The sequence below is a fragment of the Pelodiscus sinensis genome, chromosome 28, assembly GCF_052426305.1.
Source record: "Pelodiscus sinensis isolate ZL-2025 chromosome 28, ASM5242630v1, whole genome shotgun sequence".
NCBI lineage: Eukaryota > Metazoa > Chordata > Testudines > Trionychidae > Pelodiscus > Pelodiscus sinensis.
Window position 1 is genome coordinate 16658166 of NC_143079.1, and position 19318 is coordinate 16677483.

General features: G+C 46.6%; 1 protein-coding gene across 1 annotated transcript in view; it reads right to left on the reverse strand.

The window, feature by feature from the left end:
• ANTXR1 (ANTXR cell adhesion molecule 1) overlaps window positions 1-19318 on the reverse strand; it is a 215884-nt gene that overhangs the window by 179865 nt on the left and 16701 nt on the right. Inside the window, exons 2-6 of the mRNA XM_006119107.5 lie at window positions 14408-14479; window positions 13300-13371; window positions 7620-7701; window positions 4885-4918; window positions 231-310 (exon numbers count right to left, since the gene is read on the reverse strand). Of these exons, the coding sequence (XP_006119169.2) occupies window positions 231-310; window positions 4885-4918; window positions 7620-7701; window positions 13300-13371; window positions 14408-14479 (340 nt within the window). The remainder of the gene's footprint in view (window positions 1-230; window positions 311-4884; window positions 4919-7619; window positions 7702-13299; window positions 13372-14407; window positions 14480-19318) is intronic.

Below are 19318 nucleotides of genomic sequence, written 5' to 3' on the forward strand. Positions count from 1 at the left end.
TCTAAGATAGCTTTTATCTAGCTAGTTCAGATGCCAATTGCAGTGATATAACATCATGGGCTTTGGCACAGGTTGTACAAGCCCACCCAAAACCTCAGCCAGCCCATGCTGAAAACCTTGCTGCTACATCTTCTTTTCTCCAGTACCCAAGGTACCTCAATTAGGGTTTGCCTATAGAAGCAGCAAAGATGCTCTGTGATTACAGTATAGCTAAGTCCTGAATCTCTTACCTCTCTCTCAGCATAAAAGAAGAGGTCCTCGTGAAGTTCACCATCTGTCAGTGCAATGATGACACTGGCAGTTCTGTAGCCTAAATCAATTAAACAAATGACCTTCACCAAAAAAGTTCACAGGATGAAACTGCTGAACCATTCAAACAGCAAGCAAACCAGCTCTCCATCATTTCTGTTTAACACCCTAGACTGACAAGGTCCCAAGTTTCAGTGGAAATTTTTAACCGCTTTTAACAAAATACCTGTCTGCTGTATCTATTTCTACACTACATCAACCTAAGCTACACAGCTCCAGCTACATGGATAAAATACCCAGAATCAATGCATCTTAGGTTGAGGGGGCAATGGGAGAAACTCTCCCGTCAACTACCTTTCCTATTTTCAACCAGGTTAGACTAAAAAGGTTGACTGTGGTCAATTTACTGGTCATCATTAGACCTGCTAAATCAACTGCCAGTGAATCGATCTCAGAGCATCAATCATTGCTACAATGTAGATAAAGCCTATCAGTCTTCTAGTCATTTATATTGTGCTCCTCCTAAAGATGTCTGAATCACAGCACCCTGACAGCCTAGTAAACAAATATTTCAATCAGAGAATACAAAAGAACTGGAAGGAACCTTGAGAGGTCATCAAGTCCAGTTCCCTGCCCTCATGGCAGGACTGAGAAACGGCTAGATCATCACTGAGAGGTGTCTCTCTAACCTGCTCTTAAATATCTCCAGTGATGGAGATTCCACAACCTCCCTGGGCAATTTATTCCAGTGTTTAACCACCCTAATAATTAGGAAGTTTTTCCTAATGTCCAACCTAAACCTCCCTTGCTGCAATTTAAGCCCATTGCTTCTTGTTCTATCCTCAGAGGCCAAGGAGAACAATTTTTCTCCATCCTGCTTGTAACACCCTTTTAGATACTTGAGAACTGCTATCATGTCCCTTCTCAGACTTCTCCTTTCCAAACTAAATAAGCCCAGTTCTTTCACTCTTCCCTCATAGCTCATGTTCTCCAGACTTTTAATCACTTTTGTTGTTCTTCTCTGGATCCTCTCTAGTTTCTCCACATCTTTATTTAAATGTGGTGCCCAGAAGTGGACACAGTACTCCAAATGAGGCCTAATCAAACAGATTTGACTGATGGAACAGGAGCCATTTAAAAAAATGTTCAAAGCATTTCCCATTATTTCCCCCCCCCTTTTTTTTTTTTTTTTTGCATTCTGTCTAATAATTTTCTAAACCCACTGAGATTTTCAGCTTATAGTTGTGTTTTTAAGGCTGAATTGGGATCTAATGAGACTTTGGTAGAAAAATTATTAAAAAGATTCGTTCATCTTCATCCTTTCAAGCACATATATTGACAATGGAGTTGTAACAAGAAGACTATAATTTTCATTTATAATATTGATTGTAGCTCATGTTTGTATGGGCCTTTTCCTGTACAAATTTATAGCAGCACTGAATGGAATTAATTTGGATTTTGGGCAACGGACCCTTGATCTAAATCTAAAGTAGCTCTGCAGACATGCACTACATGTGAGCATTGATATTTCATTTTAGTAAAAGCTAAAAATAATTTCAAGGCTTGTGTCTGAAAAAGTGAAAATCTGCTTAATTAACAATATTTTAAAATGTCCTGAATCATCAGGAGGATTTTCACGTAGTTATGAACAGCCGTTCATTTAATGGTTGGCGCTGACAATGGGAAAGAAAAAAATCTTTTGTTGGAATTATCCGGTTTGTGTCCGTTTTCTTTTGCAAACCGATACAAACTTTCCTTCCATTTCTGTGGTTGGCCGGTGCCAGCATTCCTGACCTTAGGGAATAAGAAACATGAAGGAAGAGCTATACTCAACGGACAGACAATGTCCTTGTAGAAGTGCCTGAGGGTGTTATATGGGAGTGCTGTGAATTTCAAAGGCACCTACAGGAAATCAAATACCCAACTCCTGCTGAAAGTTAATGGGATTTGGATACTTGCTTAGTCTTCTGTTAAAATCCCTGCCTAGAGTAATAAAAAATTTCATTTCACACAATCATGCAACAAATAAAAGAGAAATGACTTAATGAAAAACAACAACACCGCAGTGAGTCCAGCAAAGACAGAATGCCAGGTCTCATGAAAATACAAAATCCATAGGCCTACATTGGCAGAATTGTCTCCTTCTCCACTGGTTTGCATCTTGTGTGATCATTTGTAGCTCTGCAGGGTGTGTGTATGTGTTTGAGAGAGAAAGAGAGAAGGCAATGGGATTCTCACGTGCAGAAAGTGAAGCAGGGGCATAAGCGCCTGCAAGCTCAGAGGTTTACTGTGCCCTGAAAGAGGTGCAGGGCATTGGAGAATTCGGTCTGTTTACCGAAGCTGCATGAAATTTGTCTGTAGTAACTTTAGACCCATATGTCTTATGCAGCCTCTAACGAGCTTGTGTTTCCAGAAGCACTGTCTACACTTCTGCCCAGATCAATATTGAGACCATAACATCTCCCGTACTGGAACTGCTAGAAATACATTTCTTGATCGGAATTGTGTGGTTTAAATGTATCACCTACCCCCCTCTGTCCAGTGCCCCCAGCTCGGGGTACATCTTCACTTTGAGGTGGAGATGCCATTTGATTGGGCTAGTGGCTAAAAACAGAGGGTAGTCACTGAGACACAAGTGATGTGGGGGCCAGCCGCATGAGAACCTGCCTATTGTACTTGGGATGCCTAGTCCCTCTCACAGCTGTCCTACGCTTCTACAATTATTCCATTCACTCAATCAGACCTAGCGCAAGTTTGTCTCCTCAAGCTGGAATTTGCCACTCCAGCGCAAAGCACAGACATACCCTGGGGACAAGCCCTTTCTCTGAATTCCCTCATGTTACAGTGGGTGGAAATTTTGCCTGCCAAAACATTATTTCCCCCTATGAAAAAATGACTTTGAACCACAAACATTTTTCAGTGTTTGGTTTTCCATTGGGAAATAACAATTGGAAAGGGAAATTTGGGGACAGAGGAGAAAATAAAATGTTTCAAAAATATCTGTGGACAATAATTGGGAATTTTTGACTGGCTGCTCTGACTGGTGCTTGAGAAGTTTCACTTCAGCAGTGTCTCTGCGCTCCCTGAGTCCTGTGTGTACATGAATCCACAATATTCTTGCCAGCAAGTTAAGGAAGTATGGATTGGATAAATGGACTGTAAGGTGGATAGAAAGCTGGCTAGATTATCAGGCCCAATGGGAAGTGGTGGTCAGTTTCTAGCAGAGTGCCCCAAGCATTGATTCTAGGGCCAGTTTTGTTCAACGTCTTTATTAATGACCTGGATGCGGGGATGGATTGCACCCTCAGCAAGTTTACGGAGGACACTAAGCTAGGGGGAGAGGTAGATACGTTGGAGGGCAGGGACTTAGACAAAGTAGAGGATTGGGCCAAACGAAATCTGATGAGGTTCAACAAGGACAAGTGCAGATTCCTGCACTTGGGATGGAAGAATCCCAAGCATTGTTACAGGCTGGGGACCGACTGGCTAAGCAGCAGTTCAGCAGAAAAGGACCTGGGGATTACAGTGGGTGAGAAGCTGGATATGAGTCAACAGTGGGCCCTTGTAGCCAAAGTGAATGGAATATTAGGATGCATTAGGAGGAGCATTGCCAGCAGATCCAGAGAAGTGATTATTCCCCTTTATTCAGCACTGGTGAGGCCACATCTGGAGTACTGCATCCAGTTCTGGGCCCCTCACTACAGAAAGGATGTGGATTCATTGGAGAGGGTCCAGCATAGGGCAACCAAAATGTTTAGAGGGCTGGAGCACATGGAAAGGCTGAGGGATTTGGGCTTACTTAGTCTGCAGAAGAGAAGAGTGAGGGGAGATTTGATAGCAGCCTTCAACTTCCTGAAGGGAGGTTCCAAAGAGGCTGGAGAGAGGCTGTTCTCAGTGGTGACGGATGGCTGAACAAGGAGCAATGGTCTCAAGTTGCAGTGGGGGAGGTCCAGGTTGGATATTAGGAAAAATTATTTCCCTAGCAGGGTGGTGAAGCACTGGGATGGGTTCCCTAGGGAGGGGGTGGAATCTCCATCCCTAGAAGTTTTTGAAGTCCAGGCTTGACAAAGCCCTGGCTGGGCTGATTTAGTTGGGGTTGGTCCTGCTTTGGACAGGGGGCTGGACTTGATGACCTCCTGAGGACTCTTCCAATCCTATGATTCTATGACTCTATGAAGGGGAGAAATTCCCCAGATGCTTCCTTAACAGGGGCAACTACATGGACTCAGGTACCTAGCTGCTCTTTAAAATCTCACCGGGCGTCACTCATGTTTGGGGACTGTGCCTGTAAGGACTGAACCTCCCAGATGAATTCAGAGAGCAGCACGGTGAAGTTTTATTGTTATGCACAGCTATGTGGTCGTGCAAACCGAATCAAGTACCTTAAGCACTGAGGGACCACTAAACACCACAACACCTATCTGCCTCTTTGTGCAACTGGCCCTCAGTCTTCCGTTTGACATCTACTCCAAATCCTCTCTTGATCTTGAATGGGGACTGCATTGAAGGGGAATTGTATTGAATAATCTGCAAACAGCCCCAGTCACACCCTTGTTCGGTGGTGAGTTTAGCCTCCAGGATTGATGTCAACCACACAGACAACAAAGCAAGGGGAGCAGGAAAACACACTCTTACCTTGAACATTTTCATGGTAAATCTGTTCGCTTGCCTGAAATTAAACCCAAACAGCAGCATTAGCGATAACCAAATAACACTTAGGGATGGCTCCTAGCTCACCCAAACTGACCTGCTAAGAATCTGGAAAGTGGCAGCAAAGATACCAAATTTGGAGGCTGCATTTTATCACAGGTGACATTCATCCTCAAACCAATGTTCCTCTAAGCTCTGCACCTCATGCAAATATCTCACTACAATCATGTTTTCAGTTTTACATTTCCCTTTGCTTTGGCTCTGTTCCAGGGACCCACCCTGCATGTCTCCTGCCACCGTTTGTACCAACATTCCTTTTGCCAGCCGGTGAGATGGAGCGATAGCATTAGAATGTCACCGTCAAATTCACTACAATGAATTTGGGAGTCTCCACCTTAGCCTGGGCTATTTTAGTGTGCCCTTAATATTCTTGTGTATTGCAGTAGCACATAAAAGTTGCAGTCATGGGCCCCTTGTGCTTTGCACCTAAATATGGTCCCTGACTCCAAAGATCTTACAGTCTAAGGATAAGACAAGAGACAAGAGGTGGAGGGAGACACACAGACAGACTGACTGACTGACAGACTCACACACAGGGGAGCACAAGGGAACCATGTGTTCTACACTTTAATTAAACTCATCCAAACAGGCGGTGCTAGTAGGAGTTCTGTTAAACTTTCTCCGATGGAAATTCCACTGTCTGCATTTTATGCTTTACACCAGTGGTCCCCAACCTTTTGAGGTTGTCGGACGCCAGGGGGCGTGGCCGTTCACCCGCCGGGCGCCAGGGGGCGGGGACACTTGCGCGCCCGGGAGCGCCCCCCCATAGCCGCTTGCCCCGGGCTGGGGCCCCCCCCATAGCCACGCGCCTGGGGTCGGGGGCCCCCCCATAGCCACGCGCCCGGGCCCCCCCCCGCAAGTGCCGCACGCCTGGGGCCGGCGCTTCCCCTCGCAAGCGCTGTGTGCCTGGGGCCGGCGCTTCCCCTCCCCCCGCAAGCGCCGCGCGCCCGGGGCCGACGCTCCCCGAAAGCGCCGCACCATGTGCCCAGGGCCAGGCCAGCCCCGAGCACCTGGCGGGCGCATTCAAATGCCCCCGCAGGCGCCATGGCGCCCACGGGCACCGTGTTGGGGACCACGGCTTTACACACTAACAAGCAGATTTTGCCAGACAGAGTTCAAACACTTCTGTGTGTCCCCGGCTGTGTCTACACTGGCATGAATTTCCGGAAATGCTTAAAACGGAATACTATTCCATTTTCAGTTTTTCTGGAAAAGGAGCGTCTACATTGGCAGGCTGCTTTTCCGAAAAAGCCCTTTTTCCGGAAAAGCGCCGGTGGCCAATGTAGACTCACTTTTCCGGAAAAGAGCCCCGATTGCCATTTTCGCGATTGGGGCTTTTTTCCGGAAAAGACTACTGGTCTGTCTACACTGGCCCTTTTCCGGAACAGTGTTCTGGAATAAGGACTTATGCCCGAGTGGGAGCAGAATAGTTTTTCCGGAATAGCGGCTGATTTTGTACAGTAGAGCATCGTTGCTTTTCCGGAAATTCAAGGGCCAGTGTAGACAGCTCGCAGCTTATTCCTGAAAAGCGGCTGATTTTCTGGAGTAAATGGCCCAGTGTAGACACAGCCCCCGAGATTGGAATTAAGAGCTGGACCTGCAGCTGGGCTTTGAACTCCCCTTTCTAGTTGCTGAATTTGGATCTGGCTTTGGCTTTGGAGCATCCCCTGCAAAGTTTGCGGGTGTTTGGCTCCGGGAGCTCTGTTGAGGCTCGTCTCTGGCTAGGACCGAGTCTCAGATTTGGCTAGCTGTCCTTGTAGCTGGGATTGCACTGTGATTTCCACGTGTGCTGCAAGCCATCTTCATCTGGGGAGGGGCATAACGGCTTCTGTAAGCCTCTAAAATACGTGGTTAGTGGAGGGGAGAGCGAGGGATGAAGCAATCCTGTGCAGTCTGCCTGCAAATGTTTGAGCTAATAAAGACTGCAGCAGGGCAGAGCAGGGACTGCAGGGCAGTGTGACCTCCCCATGAAACAGGCTGTGAGCCCAGATAGGGCTCGGGGAGACATGTCCCCAGCCCCGTCCCAAGCTCTACCCCTTTTTTCCCAGTCCCCAGCCCCACAGGACCCAAGCCATCCTCCCCCAGCACCACAGGGAGGGCAGGCAGCATGCAGCCCCAGCCTCTCTGGCCCCAGATCACGGGGAGGGTGGGCACTCGGGGGGCAGCAGCATTCCATGCCCTCCACGCCTCCAGTAGGTGTGATGGGGGTGGAGAATGGGCGGGGCCAGGAAGACCAGCTTCAGGATCCATTCCAAGCCCAGACCATCCACACAAGGGCCCTTGCTGACTTCAGGGTCTCCTGCAGTTTGCCCCTCCCCCTTTCGCAGCCTGGCTCCCAGTGGAGCTGTGTGGACAGGATTCCGCTGTCCTCTCCCCTCAAGCCCGCCCCTGAGGAGGGAATGCCAAACCCTGAGGGGAGAAACACAGGAAGATAAGATGGCCTGAGCTACCGCTCCGGTCTGCAGTCTGCAGGGTGAATGATGCTCACAGGGCCCAGTTCCTCAGTCTTTCTGCCTCAGTTAAGGCCCCCCAGTTAAGACACAGACAAAGCCACTTACCTCCCAGGGGTTGTTCTATGGCTCCATTCATGGATTAGTGTTTGCAAAGTGCTCGGAGCCCCCCTGGTGAAAGCCACTTTAAGATAGCTTAGGTTTATTCACCCTTTCAAATCCTTCGTGCATGTACGTGTCGCCTCCCGGCAGGACTTTCTGCAGCTCTTCTAGGCCTTGACGTATCTGGTCCCTGGAAGGTTAAGACAGACACTCGCTCAGGTCTGTTAGCACTGTCAGGCCGAGCAGGGCGCGACATGCAGGTGGGCAGGCGGGAAGTTAGGCCAGGTCTACTAGCTACAGCCTATGTCAGCAAACTATCCCCCCCGCCAGTAACAGCGCCAGCACCGGTGTACATAGCACTGTGTGGGTGGGAGAGCTTCTCTTGCCCACACAGCTTACACTGCTTGTGGGGTGGGATTTCTGCACAATGGGAGCGCTCTGGTATTGGCAGTGGTATCGGCACAGCCGCGCTGTGGCAGCGCTGCATGCAGACACGGCCTCGTCAGCTCAGGTCCTGCGCTGCTGCTGCACCCACCCCTGCAGCCAGCAACTCTAGGAACCCTCCTAGTTCCCTCCTCTCAGCTGTTTATTGGTGCTACTGTAAACGACCAGAGGGGCCACCAGCCACTGCAGGCCCTGGGCAAGGTGTGCAGGGGCGGGGCCTCGGACAGAAGAGGTGGGACTGGGACATCCAACCCTTGGCACTGCCCAGACCATGGCATGCCTCTCCCCAGCCCTCAGAGCATGGAGCTCTGCCGCTCCGGTGGGAATTCAAAGGGGCCTGGGGCTCTGGCGGTCACCACAGCCGCAGTCGCCCCGGTGAATCACTGGGCTCCAGTGCGACTGTGCCCTTTGCCCCGCCCCGCCCTCATCAGCGGGTCTGTAAACAACAAACATGTTTAATCCCCTCGGCTACATATGGCAGGTCCGGTCCTTACATACAAACTTCAGCCACAGTCTTGGTAACCTAAGAATTGATGGGTTGGCTTTGTAAATGGGAAGAGGGGCCTCTCCCTTTAGGGGTGTGAAAACTAGGCCCGAGTCGATTTACACGGCTATTTCCACAGCCTGGAGAAAGCATCAGAAAGAAACCTCACCTCTAATCTAATACTCTGGCATCGGTACGTCTCTCCACTCGTACTCCCTTTACAGCCCCACTGTATCTCCTGGCCAGACAATGGCAGCTGTTAACTTACATCTGGCTTTCATTCTTCAGTCATGCTTGGTGATGACACCAGCTGAATCCAACAGCCATGAATGTGATAACAATAATCTAAAGCTCCAGTATATTTGGATACGACACCTTCCACTCCCAGCCAAACCCAGCTTCAAGATTAATGAGCTAATGGAAAAGGCTTTAAGAGTCAGGGTGTCCCATTCAATGTGTTGGAATCCCAGGCATAGCGACTGATCAATCAGAAGTTAAGCATGATGGGCCCCATGTTTCACTGAGCTGCAGACTCCGACATGTGGGAGCCAAGTACGGTTTTAATAACGCCTTTGTGGTGTGCGGGGGATCTCTGAATGAACTATTGCTATCTCTCTTCATGGGAACTAGGTGGAACCAGTTAGTTCGCAACACCCCCTACTCTGCTGACCTAAATGCCAGAGATTTTTACCCACGTGGCCCTAAATCTCCTTTGCTGTGTGGCTCCAGGACTCTTCTAGGAATGGAAGAAACAAATAAAATGGGAATAAAATGTCCATGCGTCCACCTATCTGTACCGTTTGAGTTTTCAAATGTGGGCACTCATCAGAAAATGAGCTCATGCCTGAAAATTATGGGGTTACCACTCCCTTCTAGAAATGCAGGTATTTTCATGAAGTTTAGGATACCGTAAAATCACCCAAATAAGACATAGTGAGGCTGGCAACTTCAAAAAACAGGCGGTTTTAGAATATTTCTGACCCTTCTCAGAGAACAAAGTATAGAAAAATGGAAACCGATATTTGGATAGCTCGCTGTCCTAACTTCACTAACACTTCCAAGAATGGCCACACAAGGCCCATCTAGCCCTGTGTCCTGCCTTCCAACAATAGCCGATGCCAGGTGCTTCAGCAGGAGTGAACAGAGCAGGTAATTATCACCCGAGCCATCCCTGGCGCCCATTCCCAGCTTCTGGCAATTCAGTTTGGCTTAAGATAAATGGATCCAAATTCATCTCTGTTGTAATTCCATTTATTTCAAAGACATTAATTCAAAGATGACCTTGTCTCAATGCTGAGAGGCACTTTTGAAATAGGATAGGATCTGATAGACATTCCAGGACACCAGATCTTGTACTGGATTTCCCCATCCTTTAACACATTTTCCTAAAGGAAAATGTTCAGAATGATTCAGCTTCTTACAACACTAGGCATCCATATGTTTTCACTTTGGGTACATCTACCCAGCACGCTTATTACAAAATACGTAATTATGGAATTTGTTTTCCAAAATAGCTTATTTCAAAATAGCATGTCTACACTACAGGGAAGCCTCAAAATTAGTCCCAGGCAGGCATACAAATTAGTCTGAGGCAGGCTTCCCTAATGTGGACTTGCTACCTCAATTTAGAGCCCCAGGAGGCATTGGGATGTTTGAATGACCCTCGGGAGGAGCTATTTCAAAATAGCATCAGTGGAGCATCCACACTAGCACTATTCCAAAATAGCTATTTCAGAACAAGCGTTATTCCTCACGGAATGAGGTTTACAGGTTTTGAAATAACAGAATTGCTGTGAAGACACTCGCATTGTTATTTCGAAATAACTGTGCTGTGTATTCGGACCCTTTGGAAGGATCTCTTTTTGGTGGCAACAGACTGTGGTTAATAAACCCCAGGAAATCAAATCCTCTTTGATTTGGAATATTGGGCAGTGCCTGACCCTGATTCTGTAATTAGATCTACCCAGCTAACCTATGCAGGGCATAATGGGGCAGATTGCAGGACTGAGGCCTTTTTTGCCGGTGACACTAAGGGCAAAATGGCGCAGTGGAGCGCAGCTGGGTGGGGGACAAAACGGAGGGAGGATTTCTCAGTGAAAACTATCAAACAGAGCCACAGGTGAGCAGGCCAATCAAAACATCACCTGAACTTTGCAGGCAGAGCGTCCGTGCTCTGTGCACTTTTCCTGTGGAGCACCCAGATGCGCCGGCAGCATCCCTGCTCAAACGGGCTCATCCAAAGTACCACCCGAAGATGGCTTTTCACAAATCCAAGTAAAAGAAAAGGCCTTTGCAGACAGCGATATATTGGGAAGGCTGTTGATTTATGCCACCAGACCCACATTTTACCATCAATCCTCCAGTCAAAACGGAAAACTCCCAACCTCCAGGATGCTGAATTTTGTCTAGTGCCACACTACTGTCCTGCCTGAAATGAACATCATTTCTAGGTCTGTTGGGTACATTTATATATTCTCCTATTGAAACAAAGTTTCTTATGTATGTGGCAGGCAGCCTTGCAAGAGTCTCCTTTGCCCATTCAGTGTGAGGGGGTAGAGGTTGGATGGGGGGTTCATCAATTGAGTTAAATAAATTCATTTTTCCATTGCCCTCCATTGTTATGGTAAACAGCAAGAGATGTAGATTTCATGCTTTGACTGGCCTATTTTAATAACATTTTTAGGCTGATGTAGACCATGCTATAGGAAAGTGACCAGTTTCCTATTAGTTCATAAACAAGGGCTATGCTGGTATGCGATTTCAGAGAAGTACAATATGGGAAACATATGCTATGCATATAGCATTCACATGTGTTACACATACTTTTTTTCCACGTGGCAATGCATTTGAAAGAGGAAACTGCAGTGATTTAAAGGGCCCGATCCAACTTACACTCAAGTCATTGAAAAGACTCCTAATAATTTTCTAATTTTCCATAAGTTTTATGCATATAAAATGGCCCAGTCAAAAAACCACCCAGCTCACCTAGATCCCCTTTGCTGCTTACTCCTTTCAAAGGTTATGTCTAGACTACAGGCTTCTTGTGCAAGAAGCTTTTTTTGTGATCCATTGAAAAAGTGATGCACTTTTGCTGAAGAGAGCATCCAGACTGCATGGCCGCTCTCTGGAAAGAAAACGCTGATAGCTATTCACAGAATGGCCACCAGGGCACCTGTGCTTTTTTCGATATGGGTTTTTTGTGCAAAAAGAGGCAGTTTCCCATCCACACACACCTTTTTCACAAGAGCTCTTGCACAGAAAGGAGTCACTCCTTGTAGAAAGAGGAATAACTCTTACACAAAAAACCCTCTGGTCTGTTGATTTATTTGTGCAAAAACTCTGCAGTCTAGACATAGCCAAAGGCCTTAACATTGACCTTAACATCCATCACAAATGCCGCCCAGTAATTGTACTGAGCAGTCAAGTCCAACCCCTCGCCATCTCAAGGCACTTCCCAGCATTGTACTGAGACCTAACGAAACCGTCTGGAAAGGGGTGAACAGGAGATGGAAAAAATAACACTTGCAAAAGCTTTGGGCGCCTGTGCAATGGCAGCAAACACAGCTCAGCTCCAGCTTGGAGCAAGGCGGGAACTCAGTGGACAGACCTGGGAAGGGAAGTCTTGATCTGACTGCTCGCTGCCGCTCCCTTTCTATGTGCTCAGGGCCAAGCAACCGGCACATGCACAACAGCTCCAGAGGCCACTGTCCCAATGTGCCATACGGGCGCTTTCTCGGCTATTAGAGAGCTGAGAAACCTGCTGCCAGGGTGCTCTGGCCTATGGCAGGAGGAAAGAGACTGGGGGGGGCGTATTTCTTTCCATTGAATGGTGGAGGAGTACAGATAGATCGGAATGGCTACGTAGTTCGAACTATCTAGTCCGTGCCGCGTGTAGCCGCGCGGCACGGGGTTCGCACTAGCCGGCTTTTAAAAATGGCAGCGCCAGCTTTATGCTAATGAAGCCCGGGAAATTCAAATCCCGGGCTTCATTAGCAAGTTCGGTATGCATACATTACCCCCCTAGTTCGAACTAGCGGGGTAGTGTAGACATACCCTGAGGCAACCCAAGTACTAAGGTTTTCTAGAAGTAGAATTAAGGAGGGAACATCACATGGGTTGCCAAGTAGAGGGGAAACAGGTTTCAAGAGCCAGTGGTATCATAACTGATGGTGCAAAGCTGAGTGTAGGAGCAAGAGACGAGCAACAGGGTAGGAACAGGAAACAAAGTGGGGAATATGGGAAGCTTAAAGGGAAAGGGCAGATTATGGGGAGACAATACAAGACTTTGAAGAGGATCACAAAGAACATGAATTTGGAGCAATGGGAGAAGGGAAAAGATTCACTGGGACCCAATGACAGGGAAAGTGTGATTACTGGCTTCCCCTATTTCCCCCATCATCCATCTCCATGGCCCATTTGACCCTTTGCCTCTTTACGGAAATACTGACAAAAGCCAGCTTTTGAGACACAACAGCAGACCACTGGTCACAAAATGAAGGTAGATGAGAGGAAGTTTCCACAGAAAAGTTCAAGTTTTTGTCAAAACAAACAACTTCCAGTTTCAGCTGAAATTTGGGGTTTTTTTTCTATTTTCTTTTCCGATGATAAGAATCAACAATTTTTGAGGAAAGCAGACACTGTCTGGGGGAGAAAACATTTTCCCACCAAAACCCGGTGTAATTTTTAAACCAGCTCTTCCCTGAAGAGCCTAACGTGCATATCGGATGGTAAGTACACCCAGGTGATTGAAAGTTATCGACTCATTTGACACAAAGCCAGAATGCACTAGCCAGGAAAAAGGGGAGGAGAATGCAAAAGGAAGGACTTTGCTTTGAGTTATTGCCACCACATTCTTCTTACCTGTCTTCGGTTAGCCTCATTAGAGTTGAGCCTCTCGTTGAGAAAACAATGAACGACATCCTCAGCTGGGGGCTACAGAAGGGGACAGATGGAAACGAGAGTGGATGATTTGCTATCCTTTTCTCCATTCGTCCACCCCGTTGGTATTTCTCTTCTCTCTTGCTCTACCCTACTGGCTCCCCACAACGACCCCTCTTTGTGCCACTGTTCCCCTCCCAGCCTTTCTCTGCCTTGTCTTCCTGTAATATTTTTGGGGCAGGGACTCTTTCTTGATGGATATACGTACAGCGCCTAGCACAATGGGGGCATGTTCTTGGTTGGGGCCTATGACTGCTACCTAATAATAATAATATAATCATAAAAAGATGAAGCCTTCAAAGTATCTTTGTCCTTCCCTTGGGAGAGGGCTTGTGGCAGCTAGTCAGAGCCCAGCAGGGCTGTATAAAAAGATGGTTGGGCAGGAAGAGCTCACTCTTGCTCCAGCTCTAGAGGAAAAGGCACTAGCAGGGTACCTTGGACAGAGCAGTGCTGGGGGGAGGCAGAGTAGCCAGGGAGCTCAGGCCTGAATAAATCCCAAGCTTAGGCCCAGCGACAAAGGCCAGTGAGGTAGTAGGGCTGCAAAGGAGCAGCCAGGGCAGGAGAAGGCAGCAGGTCCAGTGTGCCGCTGAGGCAGGGGCTAGGTGACTGGCAGTGGGTCACTGAGACAAGGTTGGTACAGGGGTTGTGGCTCCCTGGTAGGGGAGGACCCCAGAGCCAGGGGTATCATTGGTACCTCACAGGGTACTGCCGTGGGGAAGTACACTGAGGGTAGGATGCCATGGTCCAGGAGGTCCAGACCAATGGTGGAGAAAGGACAAAAATGGTAACAGCGGCTGAGACTCTGCCAGGAGAGGGCCCTGTGAGGCTGGATGGAGCTGATTCCCAGAGTGGCCAGCAGGAGGTGCCATGGCTGTGAGTCACAGCGACCTATACACCATTACACAACCGCATACACCATTACATGTCACATGCCATCTGACCCCAGTGCACGTCAGCCAGCTGGGTTTCTCTGCAAAACCCGCCTTTCTCTGCAAAACCCGCCTTTCTCTGCACAACCCGCCTTTCTTACCTTATGAACTTGTGGGCAAGATGTTCCACAAAGAAATAGATTTCGTTCCAGTGATGCATCACGCTTCCTGATCTGGGAAAACAATCATTGCAGGAAATATTAGTTTAATTTCATAGAGTTATGCCACTGCTTCATTATTCCCAGCCTCATGTATTGTTACACATCTGCTCACCTCGTCATTTCTTTTGTCTTAAATCAATCTACGACTAAAACTCCTTTTTGTGTTTCCTTAAAGTGGGCTTGGGGAGAGAGGGTGGAACTCAGCTCCTATCTCAGACCCAACTTGGGGATGCAAAGATTGATATGCTGAGCAGTTGAGGCTGCCACTTGACAAGACTATAGAGCAGCTCCGTCAGACCTTTAACTCGGCGCTAACAAATAACCAGCATTAGAGCTGGTCTATGTCACTGTCAAGTATTTGGGTGGATTCCAGTGGCTGACTTGCCGTGTCATTGAGCCTCGCTCTCAGCATGAGTGCAGTCGGGGAATAGAATGCATTTGGATGAAGGGAACTATTCCTAAATCTGAGCCATGGTGTCCCTTGTGCTGGTGACACTGAGAGGTAAAATCCCTTATTCCTATAATTCAGCCATATCTGCTTTATTCTCTAGCACTGAGGTGAAACACGGTGACATGCTGCTGAGATATTCAGAGCCATGAGCCACAGAGGTGACTTTCTGTCTCAGCAAGAGTGAGTATAATCACCAACAGGCAGATCTGAACCTGGGGGAGGAGCTGCTACAGTTTAAGCGGAGACCCTCTGGCTTGGTGGTTTTTTGCTGCAGATTACATTCTCTGTCAGCTCCCTGCCAGACCAGTCTGTCTTCTTCACCAGCAGATCCCCCCCCCAGGCTATTCCTGCCTAAACCTTTCTAAGCAGGTGGCAATCAGTGAATGCAAGCCCCCTGAGTGCCTCAGAGATATTTTCTGCAATGCACAGCCCTTGCCATTGATAGAAGATTAGTGCGCTGTTAAAAAGTCCGTACATCACAGCTGATTTACTTAACCCAGGTAAATATATTCTTCCCTTCAAACACAGCTCTGAACTCGTTTATAGTCAAAGTAAATTGAGTAAATTGACAGAAAGGCATAGAGCAGTGATACCAAATAAAGGAGAGAAAGGTAAAGATGGCTGCAAGCAAATGAAAACACATCTCTAAAAGTCTAAAATTGAAGCTAGCAAGATGCAATCTTTAGTTAAGATATTCTGTCTCATGCATAGTCTCCTTTTATTCTGTCTCGTGCATAGTCTCCTTTTTTACTGGCCAGGAACTACCAGAGGCCAAATCACTTGGTTTCTTTGTAACCTAGCATGACAGATAAAGATAGAGTCTGTCTGCTCCTTATATTCCTAAAGGGATTGGTTTTGTCCTACATGTCTTCGCCTCCTGGGAATTCAGTCTTCTGTCTCTCTCTGGGATGCAGGAGCCATGTTAATACTCTCTATAGTTCAGTGGTTTAGTGTAAAAGTTTTGGTTACGGAGGTAAATCTTCCGAAAAAAACTTCTTCCGAAAGAGAGCGGAAACACACAAAAGCGCATCGAAAAAGCTGAATGGACGCTATCTCGCATTTAAACTGTGATTACTATGGACGGAGTGGCCACAAGGTCACCCGTGCTTTTTCCTCTTTCCTCTTCTTCCAAAAGAAATCCCTCTTCCCCTTCCACCCATGCCTTTTTCCGAAAGAGCGCTTTTGGGAAAAGATTTCTTCCTCGTAGAAAGAGGTTTACCAATGCCAGAAAAACCCTTCTGTTCTTTCAATTTTCTTTTGAAAGAATGCAAATGCAATGTGGACATAATTGATTTTTTTTTCCGAAAAAATGGCCATTTTTCTGAAAAAATTCTGTAGTGTAGATACACCCTCGGCGGTCTCATCTTAAACCTGTTCTACTAACATTATGGAGAGGAACATCAAAACTTCACATATAACAAAATCAATATGTGCATTTTAAAGTGATATTAATAATTAGCATGTTATTAGTTTTCATATGATACCTCACAGGTCTTATTTCATCAAGATATTTATTGCAGTAGGAGGTAGGGTGTGAAGACAGGAATATCTATGCTCAGAGGGGTTGGAGCTGAATCCTGCTTCCAGTGAGTTCACAGAGGCTATGTCTACAGTACAAGGTTTTTGTGCAAAAACAGGCATTTTTGCGCAAAAGCCAGTGGAGCATCAACACCTCAAGCACGATTTTGCACAAGAAAATTAACAGAACAAGGGGCTTTTGCCGGTAGAGTTATTCCTCTCCCCACGAGGAATACATCCTTTTTGCGCTACAGCTCTTGCACAAAAAGGCAGGTGTCAATGCTCCAGAGGGGTTTTTGCGCAAGAACCCCCTATTGGCAAAAGCACAGGTGCTCTGATGGCCATTCTGTGAATGGCCACCAGAGCTTTCTTGCACAAGAGCATCCATGCAGTGTGGACACTTTCTTGCGCAAAAGCACTCTTTTACAATGTGCTTTGAGGTCTGGGTGCACTTTTGTGCAAGAAGTTTTTGCACAAGAACTCCTCTGTAAAAGGCTTCTTGCGCAAAAACCCTGCAGCCAGACAGATTTCCCATTCATTTTCATTAGATGGGGTCTGTGCTGTAATTTTTCTTCTTTACATTGATAAACAGCAAAAAAGTGAGGTTAACCAGACAGTTTTTGCTTTTCAGTCTATGTGCTAACCCTGGTGAGCACTACACAAGTATTCCCATTGAGTTTATATTGTTTCAGTCCACTCACTGGGGTTGTCTTTATTCTGCCATTACAGATTTCATAACTGAAAGAGCAACAATATTACTGGTAAACGCTACACTGAATATCATAGAAGAGACCTGAAATGTGGAAGTTTGGGGCTGGGTGCTGATAAGCTTTTGAAAAAAAAAAGTAAAAGCATTTAACATTTCTCTGTTATATCTCCTCTCTGGGAAGCCAAACTATGAACCGTAAATGAAATCATCACACACTGCAGAAGCTGGTGCATACAACTCCAGTGTGGCTGTTAAAGTTGTGACTTCACTTCCCTGACAAAGTGCAATGCAAAGCCAAGCCACAGTGCATAGATTAGGCATTCTTGCTCACAGCAACTCAATAAAAACCTGGTTTACTTTCTTATTCTTTCAGGCTTGCATGCAAATTTATATTTTCAGAGGAAACTTGATCATGGGTAAAGAATATAAGGCCTCTCTCTGCTCTCAGTGAAATTCCCATTGAATTCCATGAGATCAGAATTTGGACCCTACTAATAATAACTAGCACTTTTCATCAGTAAATCTCAAAGTACTTTACAAAAAGGAGACCATAGAATCAGTTAGAGGTGGGTAAACTGAGGCACAGAACAGTGAAGTGACTTGACCAATGTTACACAACATGACAGAGCTGGAAATTGAATCCAGCTCTTCCAAGTCTACATTTCATGCTTTCCGCCTACCCCCACTAACCTACACTCCTTTCCACCAGAATCATCTTCTGCTGGCCATTGGTGCAATCTGGTATTCCTATGTTCCTATTAGAAGCCTCTGAACTAAGCTGGTTTTCACCATTTTTTTCTTAAACACAGGGAGGCAGCTACAAATGACAAACAGCCACAGAACCGTAAAGTAGGTGGGTCATTATATAAAACAGTGCCATTTTCCATGGCTCAGAGAAGTCCTACATTTTTTTGCACAGCATTAGCCAGAACTGATCTTAAAACCCAGTTGCTCAAGTCAGTTGTATGCCAGTTGCTAGCAAACTGCGTTCCCTGTTTAAGTGTTTGCCTTTGTGACTGTTGTTCCACAGGACTTAAGATTTAAGTGGTTTTGGAAAAGGCAGTTTTCTCAGTTACACACTGTTTTTTAATTCCCCACATAAGCTTCAGTTTCAGTTTCACCCCCCTTGCCATTTTGGTACAAGATTCCAAACATCTGAAATTACAGCTCTTCTTTTTCCATGAAACCTTCCCACACATCTAGGACACACAGGGGAAGAAAAGCACAAAGTCCAAGACCAGCAGAGATTTCACACGTGGGTTTTAAGGAGAATTTCTTATCCTTCTCACTATGAGAATATTTATTAAAACAACCCAGAGCCCCCCTGCAAAAAGGGTCAGATTCTGATCTCAGGTGGGAAGGAATTAATGGAATTCCAGAGTAATTCCGTTGTTTTCAGCAGAGGTACATCCCTGCGAGTCAGAATTGGTTTCCAAAATGAAATCCTTTGTATCCCATTCCTCCAATACTGGGCTTCTCCATGTTGGGGGGCAGGGGGTAGGGGGTGTTGCCCCTTGCCCTGGTGGGGGAAACAAACAACTATTGGGGAGTCTAGTTACTGTAAAAGGGAGAGGGCTCCTTGCTACACGAGAAAGGGGTTGTGCATGCACATGAGTGTGGTGTCACTCTACAGAAAAGAGTTGAGAATAATTCACCCTTTTTATCATACAGTCATTTCTACTTTCAGAACATGTTACAAGCTCCAGGGAACTAATTGCCACAACCCCTCTTGTGTGATAGGCAAGGGTTTTTATACCTATTTTTACACACATGGCAAAGACACGGGGATGTTAAGTGACAATCTTAAGGCCTGGCAGAGAGAAGCAGTGTCAGAACTAGGATTGGAGACCAGTAGTTGCTGGTTTCCCAAACTGTTTTCAGATATTTGACTTGTCCAAAAAATCTTTAGCTAATAGTCATCACAGATCTCCCACCCTCCCTTGCTTACACTCACAAAGCCAGCGTGACACACTGAGCTAGCCAAGTCCAATCAAGAGCTATTAAACTGCATGCTCTGAAGAGCTAGTTGACCCAGAATCTCCAGCCCCAGGCACTACTACCAAATACTGTAGGTCCACCTTCCTGCCCCTTATCCAGTAGTGCAGGTTCTGGGACTGTGGTTGTCCTCCTGACCCAGGGGAGCTGTTCACTATTGAGCTGTTCTCTTCAGCCA